General features: G+C 56.2%; 5 protein-coding genes across 5 annotated transcripts; all 5 read right to left on the reverse strand.

The window, feature by feature from the left end:
- Positions 1 to 720: 720 nt before the first annotated feature.
- SPRG_13588 (hypothetical protein) lies at positions 721 to 1,486 on the reverse strand (the record flags this gene model as incomplete). The annotated part of the gene is made up of 1 exon (XM_012352641.1): positions 721 to 1,486. The coding sequence occupies exon 1, from the start codon at positions 1,474 to 1,476 to the stop codon at positions 721 to 723; it is 756 nt and encodes a 251-aa protein (XP_012208031.1). The 5' UTR covers positions 1,477 to 1,486.
- Positions 1,487 to 2,055: 569 nt separating this feature from the next.
- SPRG_13589 (hypothetical protein) lies at positions 2,056 to 2,568 on the reverse strand. The gene has a single exon (XM_012352642.1). The coding sequence runs from the start codon at positions 2,558 to 2,560 to the stop codon at positions 2,099 to 2,101; it is 462 nt and encodes a 153-aa protein (XP_012208032.1). The 5' UTR covers positions 2,561 to 2,568; the 3' UTR covers positions 2,056 to 2,098.
- A 399-nt stretch (positions 2,569 to 2,967) lies between these two features.
- SPRG_13590 (hypothetical protein) lies at positions 2,968 to 3,345 on the reverse strand (the record flags this gene model as incomplete). The annotated part of the gene is made up of 1 exon (XM_012352643.1): positions 2,968 to 3,345. One exon carries the CDS (start codon positions 3,343 to 3,345, stop codon positions 2,968 to 2,970), a length of 378 nt encoding a protein of 125 aa, XP_012208033.1.
- Positions 3,346 to 5,200: 1,855 nt separating this feature from the next.
- Positions 5,201 to 5,662, reverse strand: SPRG_13591 (hypothetical protein; the record flags this gene model as incomplete). The annotated part of the gene is made up of 1 exon (XM_012352644.1): positions 5,201 to 5,662. The coding sequence occupies one exon, from the start codon at positions 5,660 to 5,662 to the stop codon at positions 5,258 to 5,260; it is 405 nt and encodes a 134-aa protein (XP_012208034.1). The 3' UTR covers positions 5,201 to 5,257.
- Positions 5,663 to 6,165: 503 nt separating this feature from the next.
- Positions 6,166 to 6,580, reverse strand: SPRG_13592 (hypothetical protein; the record flags this gene model as incomplete). The annotated part of the gene is made up of 1 exon (XM_012352645.1): positions 6,166 to 6,580. One exon carries the CDS (start codon positions 6,578 to 6,580, stop codon positions 6,242 to 6,244), a length of 339 nt encoding a protein of 112 aa, XP_012208035.1. The 3' UTR covers positions 6,166 to 6,241.
- Positions 6,581 to 9,769: the final 3,189 nt, after the last annotated feature.

Here is a 9,769-nt window from a genome sequence, read left to right on the forward strand (position 1 = left end):
GCGTTCCGCTACCTCTGGCCCGTGCTCCGCGCCTGCGTCTGGTTCAACGTCTGGCGAGTCCGGAACGATCGCGTCTTTCGCGCCGACCTACCGCTGCCAAGTCCATGGACGATTGCCGTCAAGGCGGCACGCGTCGCTCAACTGCACTTGCACCACAGCCTCGTACAAGAGCCCGAGCAGCCTTCTCTACGTCGGCTTCTCCGGCTCCTCGCCCAACACGAGTGGCCGCGACGTCACCTCGCTCCACGGATAGCACTCCTGCCTCCGCCCGCCTAAATCAAGTTCCTCAACCGAGTACACACAACGAAGAAAGTCCGACAATTTTATTTAGCATAGTTTTATCTATTGTAATAGACGACCCACTTCAACAACTACTGTCGTCATTGTTCAGCTGCCAAAGCGTTTTGCCTCCATCCTAGTACTATTTGGGTAACGTTATAGCGACTCAGATCGAGAGACTCACACCTACCGGTATAACGCGATGATAGCTCTACTACTACACTTAGTATACAAGTACTAGTACACCTTTGCTATGTGTACACGATTGCGAATTGTTTTTAGGATTTGTTTTTCGGTCGCGATCCTGTCGATGTTGCGACGCGTGTGCAACGGCAACGGTCGGAGATGCGTTTATCAAAACTCACCCGACAAGCCCACAAGGTAGCTACAACAGGCACCGTCGTGCGTAAATAACCAACAAATTTACGGTAAAGCCACACGCTACGGCTGCGGTCCCCGGTCGTTCCACTTGTGGTCCTGGTACTGCCCGTCATAATCGTACCGGCCATCGTACGGCGGCGCATACAGCTCCGTCGGCGGACGCGGCGGCGGCTGCAAAAAGCTGTGCGTGGCTGGGAGCGAGCGCAGCGGTGGCAGCACGATGGGCCGGCCGGGCGCCCCGCGCAGCATCGGCGAGACAAAGTTGGATGGCGGCGACGCACGATAGGTTGGCGGCGCTGGCGCGAGATACATCGGCGGCGCTGGTGCGAGATACCTCGGCGCCGGCGGGAACGCACGCGCGTCGGCTGCGAGGAGGTTGCTAATGCAGAGTCGCTTGACCCGAGGCGGCTCGTCCGGTGGCGGCGATGCCTCGCTGAGGCGCTTGAGGCGCTTCTTTTGCGCGTATGCTTGCTGCAGCGCGTTGGCCTTTGTCCGATGGAATTCGCAGAGCGAGTGGAGCTCACCGTTGCGCTTGGTCGCGCGCGGCTGGAAGCACGGCTTGTACGTGTACTGGCACTGGTGCGTTGGCTCGGCCGGCGCCGGCGACGAGGATTCGCCGCTCTCGCTCTCGGTCGCGTCGCGGTCCTTCTTCGCATACGCCCGTTGGAGCGCGTTGGCCTTGTTGCGGTGCATCTCGCAGAGGGAGTGGAGCTCGCCGTTGCGCTTGGTCGCGCGCCGCTCAAAGCACGGCTTGTACGTGTACTGGCACTGCCACGGCAGCGCGGCGACAGCCTTTCGGCGGGGCTTCGGGGCCATGGTGCAGCTGATGGAATATCAGCAGAAGCATGGCAGAAGGGCCAGCCAATTGGAGACAGGCCGTGGTGATAGTTCTTTTTGATTGGCGTCAGCGACCTGCAGGGGGTGGGTCCACAATGTGTCTTTTCTTTGGGGGGTCGTACTAAAAAGCGGTCATTATGGGCCGTGCGATGCGACCGTTGTCGAAAACAGGGTGTACCCCCGGTGAGGACCCGTGGCGCGAGCCAGAGTTTATATCGATTCGATTACTTCACACCTGACTTCACACAGTAGGATGCAGCTGGCGACGCACTGGAGCCAGCCACTTGATCCGCATTGGCGTTCAAGTCTCTGCCCAAGGCGTCGCAAGCGATACCTACTTTGTCAAGCTCACGGTGCGAACACTACAGCTACCAGTGTAGCAACCAATCACACGCGATCAGCTCGACAGTGGTGGACCGACAATAATGCTATCGGCTGTCGAATGTCTTTTTGATCCTGTCGGTGTACGTCTGCCCTTGTCAAGCGTGAAAAATGAGTGTCTCTGAGGTCTTCCCGGTACCAACCAGCAATCTAGCGATCGAAACGAGCAGCAAGGCGGTAGAAATGTAAGATAGTGTACGTTAGACGAGGCTACGACTTGTTACTGCAGCCGTCCGTGGTGGGTGCTGTGGTGCTGCTGCGGGCCCTTCTCGCCGCGCAGGTCGTCTCGCAGAAGCGCCGTGAGGTACCCAAAGCCATTGTCCGCGACGGGCGGGTACATGATGCGGGGCAGCGCCATTGAGGCGCCTCCTCCTCGCGGGTCAAACTGGACGTTGCCTCGGTTGTGGTACGACGACGACGACGGGTCGACGTACTGCGGCATCGCAATGTGGTGACGCGTGTGGCTCGACTGCATCGCGTACTCGGTGCTCGGAGCCTCGGTGCTGTGGCGATGGTTGGCGGCTTGCTTCTGGAGCCGCTTCTTCTGCGCGTACACGCGCTGGATCGCATTCGCCTTCTTGCGGTGGTACTCGCAGAGGAGGTGCGGCGCGCCGTTGCGCTTGGTCGTGCGCGGGTTCGAGCACGGCTTGTACGAGTATTGGCACTCGGTCTTGGCGTCCATTTCGGTTCTGTGCCACCGCTGGCCACTCCGATCAGTGGCGACTGATAGATGAGATTGCACCGGTGGCACGTGTGGGAAAGACGTGTTCAATTGCACGGATTGGCTCGATCCGGCATTCCACACGGTGGGAATTCGAGCCTTTCTGGCGTGTGCCGAATGGACGCGTGCGAGCGCAAGTAAGTTCAGCAGCGCCGGCGTGACGTTGAGCAACGTCGACGCGACTCGATTGGCCGATGCACTCGTCTTCGCCTGGCGCCGCTCTCTTTCGAGGTGATGCGCTCAGCTTGGTTGCACTGCCACCATCGAGTGAGTTAAGGTTAATTTAATTACATTGGAACATGGACTTGGATGTAAAAAAGAGGGTCGGATCCAGGGTTGATCGGTCGACCACAAACAGAGAGAAGGTGCTAAAAGAGCTCGTTGAGGATGGCCACTTCTTCGTGCGTCATGATCGGCGACCCAGCATTCCAGAGCGGAGAAAAGCTCTCGTCGCTCCAGAGCGACGCAAACACATCGGTCGATGTCCAGTGCGGTGCGAGCTCCATTGGACTCGACGGCAACGCGGGCTCGTCCTTGAGCGACAATTGCATGTTCGCCTTGGTTGCAGCGTGTTGTCGCTGCGCGCGCTTCTTGTTGGTGTAGACTTGCTGGATCCGGTTGGCTTTTTGGCGGTGAAACTCGCAGAGCAAGTGGAGGCTGCCGTTGCGCTTGGTCGTGCGCGGGTTCGAGCACGGCTTGTACGAGTATTGGCACTCGAGCGACGACGCAGGCATAAAGGTGTCCATTTCATTAATGCCAAGTCGATTGAAGCGGCGATCTCGCTGACTTTCGAGTCCATCACGAGAGTGGGCGAGGGCGAATCCGCCAATCACATGGCACAAACGCTGTGCGGGACTGATAGACGGCTCGGTGATTGGCTCGTTTCTTGGGTTAGGCATACCGACGGGCATTCAGCGCGACTCGTAGTGATAGTGCAACAGCGCTTTTGTCACCGAGCGCGCGATCCCAGTGCGACTTGAAAAATACAACGGGCGAGCTGAGTGATGGTGCAATGGTCTCTCTCTGGCCCACAGAGTTTTGGCTCGCTTCTTACGCAGTCGAGTCGAGACCAACATGCAGGTCCGCGTAGAAAAACTTGTGGAATGTGGAATTTCGGTCGGACTGGTCTTTTCAACACGAGGTAGGAGCCACGATGAACGATTTCAAACAAACCAACGCCCGTGCTTCTTGGAGGGTCGAGGTGGCAGCACCTTCGTACGCTCAGATGACTGCGATACGAAGGCTAAGGCTACCACCAAGCCTTGGCCATAATATGCGATAGTACACAGTATCTAGTGCATTCACACTGTGAACAGTGGTCAATGACAAAAATCACGAATTAGAAAAGCTCCTCGAGCATGATATATTCCTCTTTTGTGATGCTACAAGTCATGGCATCCGACATCGAAAAAATGCAGCATCCAACGAGACTGCCATCGAGGCCGTGGGTTCGGGTTCCCGCCAGAGCGCTCCTTCCGTGCCTGTGCACATAGCAGTCCAGGGCATATCGGAATGGCAGGGACAAGGCACGTGTTGGACCTTGGAATTGCTGAATCTGTTTGGGCCTCGTGGTACGGAGTGGCGGCGTAGCCGCTTCTTGGCCGCATACGCTTGCTGGATTGCATTGGCTTTTTGGCGGTGGAATTCGCAGAGGAGATGAAGGCTGCCGTTGCGCTTGGTCGTGCGCGGGTTGGTGCACACCTTGTACGAGTACTGGCAAGCGGGTGCTGCGTCCTTGGAGGCCATTTTCCAACTGATCTGTGATCTGTCGCCGTCCGAGAGCGAGCGGATCGGGGCGCAGATCGTGCATATGGAGCGAACCAATCCGAGTGCGCCAAAACTGATCGAACGCTGCGGATTGGTCAATCTTTAATGAGCTCACCCATTGCACACGCACAACGCAAGACTTGGGGCCAGTCGCAATGACAAATTCGCAAGCTTTGGCATCTCCACAGAACAGTACAAGTAATCTCGACAACGTCGACGCTAGCCACTGCCACCATCAGACAGTAGAGGTGCCAGTGCTCACTATCGACACAGTGTTTTGTACGCTGCTACTCGGAGACGCGGCTGCACGTTGCAACGTCGTCGAGGACGTGTCGTGAATACCGGTATCAACAAGCGTCGCTGCCAAGCAACGTTGCCGATCTGTATCCCGATGTGCTCGACCGACGTCCAATGGTGCTGCAACAAAAGCAAAATCTCATCCGTCGAGATGGCTCGCTCCATGGCCGCTCAGTTGATGAACGACATCTGCGCCGGTTGTCTGGGAGACGACGATGGCACTGCATGACCCCCGGCTTTTTGCCCTCTGCCTACATGTCGATTCTTCACTTTGAAATGCAGCTTATTAGCGATTCTCGGTCGTTTGACGGCGCATTCCGCGGCGCCTGCTAACCCTTTGACGCATGACTTTTGTGAAACTACCATTAACCATCCCTGTCAAAAAGGGTTGCAAAAGCCATGAGGGAGCGAGCGCCCGTGCACTTCCGAGCGCACTCGCGAGGTGTGCGTCAGAAACCAGGGAACCAGCGCGCTTGCGATGCTTCAGCTACTACTCGTGAGCTTGCAGTGACTCACCGAGAAATCGAGCATCAATCACCCTTGGCTCATTTTACAGTTTATACTAATACTTCAACAACAACTAGACTCCGAGCTTTACAGCAGCGTGTCCAAAACACTGGTTTCGTCACGCGCCCAGAGCGCGTCGGCCCACGGCAGCGTATGGTCATCGCGTAAGAGGGAGCTCATGTACTCAAAGAGCTCGGCCCCGAGCTCGTCCGAGGCATTTCCGGACGGCAACTGCGTCGGCGGTGCCACCTTGGCAACGGGTTGCGCAGGCGCGACTACAGCAGCGGGAGCACTCTTGCCTTGCTTGAGTTGCAGGCGCTCCAGGCGCTTCTTGTTGGCGTACACGCGCTGGATCGCGTTGGCCTTCTTGCGGTGGTAGTCGCAGAGAAGGTGAAGACTCCCATTGCGCTTGCGGGACCGCGGGTGCGTGCACGGCTTGTACGAGTATTGACACTCGAAAGTCGAATCCAGCTGTGGACGCTCGGTGGTCATTTTGAAACTGAGCGCCCACGTGGTGGTACTCGAAAAGTGCACGTCGGAACTGGTTTGCCACTGAATTGCGCGTGCCATCTGGTAGCAAATCCCATGCATGCCCGAGAAATGCCAGCCAATGAACATCGAGGTATTGGACAGAAAGCAATGCAATTGGCTGCCTGAATGAGGTGAAAATTCGAATTCGGGTTAAACCTTTAGACGCCTGGGATAAACCAAAAGGTCGCAGACGCCGTGATAGACGCGTGCGCTTTCGACAAGTTGTCTCGGATTGCATGTTGCAGTTGGAGCGTACCGCGTGGACTTGACGGAGGATCCCACGCCGTAAAACGATCTGTAGACGGAATTGACGAAGCGCTCCTAGGTGACTCCTTCTACAGCTGTACGCACGGCGTCACGGCGTCACACCTTGTGTCCGTCGTCGTCCATCGTCGCGCAACCAAAATGCAGCACCTTTTCCCAACGCGCAAAAGATCGCTGCAATCGACTTTTTTCAACTGCTTTCGACAACAAAATAGAGCACATTGATGATGACTAACGCTATTTCCTAACAACTAACTATCAGCGCGTCTTGTGCGCTCAAAAGAGCTCGTCGAGCATCACAAACTCTTCGTGGGTCATGGCAAGGTCGCCAAAGTCGACCAATGCGCTGTCGTCGCGAAGCAGCGCGTGTAAAAAGTCGAATTCTTCTACGCCGAGCTCCTCACTGAGCGGCGGCGACGCGACGGGCGAAAGCGCGGCCACGGCCGCGGCTTCCTTGGCCTTGCCTTGCATTTGGCGCTTCTTGGTCGCATACGCGCGCTGGATCGAGTTGGCTTTTGTCCGGTGGTACTCGCACAGCGTGTGGGGCTCACCGTTGCGCTTGGTCGTGCGCGGGTTCATGCATGGCTTGTACGTGTATTTGCAGGTAAGGTCCATGGTGGTGCTGTAGCTGGTCTTGGTAAAATGAAGAATGTGAGCTTTGAGGAATCATCGCAATTTGTTCAACTGCCGATTTGGACCTTCGAAGGGTAACTCACATGACTTGTTGCCCATGTGGCCTGCTCTGACTTGGTTTTTGTATAAAGTCCAGTGCGGTTTTGCTCGCGGTTATGAAACAAAATGGGACAGACGGGCGACGAGCCGCAGTTGGTTGGAGTAGTACCTTGGCGTAGTGGTATGCTTGTTTGTCAGCGTCCGCGCCGCTCCTTTTATCGTATTTCTCTCTCGGCATTCAAATCAATGGCGCCTACTGAGAGAATAATCATGGCTCAGAAGCTGCGTCGGAGATTCAAACCGCGTGCGTCGTGTTATGCGTACAACACAGCGTCCAGTGCACTGGTCTTCTCGGCCGCTCCTGCTCGTGTAAGATGACATAAAACGCATCCAGCTGATACTCTGACTGGCTTCTGATAGGGCCACTGGGCGGCGTCTGGGCATCTGCGACACGCAATACTTTTTTCAAGTCGCGCGATTCGGCGAGGCGCGAAATATTTTGAAACGACACGTTGTCCTGGCCCCTTGACGGTCGCCACGCTCTGACGACAGACGCGAGCGATAAACAAGAATCTTTCCAAGCTTCCGCGCCGTCCGTTGCCACTCGTCTTGGGTGCAGAACAACGAACGGAGACAGGACCTCTCGATGGCCGCCCATCGCGGTCGGTCGGTCGGGGAAGTTTCTTCCAGCTGCTTGTAGTAAACACTTGGCGCTCGAACGAATCGGCAGCCACTCGTGTGCTTGCGATCGATATGAGCCGCAGTGGTGTAGTAGATACCGCCCTTGTTGCGTGAACGGGCCTTTTTGGATATGTTGGTACTCGCCTTGTAGAAAGGCGCTCGTCGAGGCAACAGATTCAACAAACCCAGCGGGTGATCACGCGGGTTGTTTGCTGTCGCAAGTTACCATGTAGCGTGTGCGAGTGCTCTTCTACCAACTACCGTAGGTCGATGGATGCAGCTTGGAGGGCGACCCATGATCACTGCAGCGTAGACACGGCGGCACCCTGTTTGCGTCTACGGTGACCACGTGTGTAGAGCTGGATCTTACTCGAATGATGAGTACAACAGCGCCAAGGACTATTAACCCCGCCCGAGATGGTTCGTCACGGTCGCCACCGTGTTTGTACAGCACCGTGGAAGGGCTGCGTGTGCAGAATGGCCGCGTGCTCCTAGTCGAACGCCAACACAGAACGTTTTCAAAGCGCTGCATGGCGGACGCCCGAAATGTGGTCGGCACTGAATCTACATGTATGTGGTCCTCGATGTCTTTCGAATCAAATGTGTCGACACCACGTTGCCACCGTGCCACGGAAGCATCTTGCCAACACGACACGAGAGTGTATCACAACCACACCTCGCCCTAACTGGCACGGAGTTCTTGGTGGAGTAGAGTAGCCAAGTGTCCGAGTCTCACAAGCCGTTGTCCCCAATCCATCCGGATCCGGATAAAGATTGGGGCCATCTCGCTACGATGATGCGGTCGCAGTATCTCGTGCATTAGTACCGGTAGTCCATCGGCATGGCGATCTGGAAGAGCCAAAGTTTCCCCGCCAATGGAGCAACGTGGAAACGCCTCGAAGCCGCGTCAAGGCGGCCCTTGACGCGCACCATTCATCCATTCCTACCTTTTTGTACTAGTACACTACAGCGAGGCGACCATTGGAGTGGCCTCTAAGGGGAGCATCCGCCTCGCTGAGAATATGTGAGTTTTGAATTTGCCTGCCTACGAGCTCGAGCAAGGAGCTGAACAACGAGCTTCTCGAGTCGCATGTACACACCAGTGCTACGACATCACGACCACGTGGGTGTTGTTAGCGTCGCTGCGTCTTTCGATGCCTCTTTCGCCAGCGCTCGTGGTTTTTCTCTAATATGACGAGCCTGCGGCCTCGAAAGTCTAGCACACGTCGACTCTGGCCCATCGTACGGACATGTGTCTGGTACAAGCGGCTGTGAAACGGCGCAATCACTTTGGACAAGTTTGCAGGCGCTGACATTTGGCATGCCTACTAAACAAGCAGAGGACAACAAGGAGAGGTTTGTGAAATCTTGTTTACCGGATCGCAACACAATACCTACACCACCCAAGCTACGTTGCCGGCGTGGTCAACGTGTCATAGCCCATAAATAGCATTGGGTAAAGAGGTAACGTTAGTCGCGATACGCTCAGCTTCCAAGCCCTTGGACACACGGTCGCCGACCTCGAAGACCATCTACCAAGACTTTATCCAGCGTTGCAGCCAACCCGCGGTTGGATCCAGCTGCTCGCGACCGCTCTCGTTCGATGCTTCCAACTCACCCCGCCTGCCGATCATGACGTGCGCCCAACCAGTGCCCCGCCATGGCTCGTCAAGTTCGGACCACGTGTCGTCCTCGCGGCGACTATGGACGTTCGACTGACCGGCTTCCGACTGCGACCGCAATTTGACCGGCGTTTGCTTCCAGTGCAACACCTTGGCGTCCCAGAGACGTCCTTCTACGAGCACCCGGGCCGAACGGCCTCATTTGTACCTCTACGGCAGCCAGCCCACGTCCTTCCGTGATACGGTGACTATGTGTACTGGGTCGCTTGAAAGCCGTGGACGTCCGAGCCAGCTTGCACTTTCTCGGCCACGATGATAGACACTGCCTTCTCTGGGATGCGCAAGCCCGAGAAACGTACGACCATCTTTTGGTGCGGTGCCATACGTCCGAGCGATCTTTTGCAGATGCAATTCCCGTCGTCGGTCGCTGGTTTTCCTCAATCAAGACCGAACTACTTGGGGGCAACAACCGTGTTGGTGTCCGCCATGCCTGTGGTGGGCGAGGCGGGTTAGTTGTTTGACTGACTAGCTCGCTTGCTCTGCGCCTCTTGGCTTTTGTTCGAACTTGTAACTGGTCTTCTAGATCGCTCGTTTTTTGTTGTTGTTGAGGTGAGTCTATTTAGATATAATTTACACTGAACTGGATATGGTGGTGGACTATCGATTCCAAGGTGCTACGATGAGCCGGCCGCCGAGAGGCTTAGCCGAGCGGGAGACGTGGCGTGTAACGGCACATGCCGGTAACAAAGTTGTCGCGTAGCCATGCGTTGTGCTGCAGGGCGGCCATCATTTGGAAGTAGGCACAATGCTTGAGTGTTCAGCAGCAGGT

Source organism: Saprolegnia parasitica (genome assembly GCF_000151545.1).
Source record: "Saprolegnia parasitica CBS 223.65 unplaced genomic scaffold supercont2.103, whole genome shotgun sequence".
Classification (NCBI taxonomy): domain Eukaryota; phylum Oomycota; class Saprolegniomycetes; order Saprolegniales; family Saprolegniaceae; genus Saprolegnia; species Saprolegnia parasitica.

Bases quoted from the DNA above. Each gene is read 5' to 3' on its own strand.
- SPRG_13589 (XM_012352642.1), bottom strand. From the start codon at position 2,560: ATGGACGCCAAGACCGAGTGCCAATACTCGTACAAGCCGTGCTCGAAC.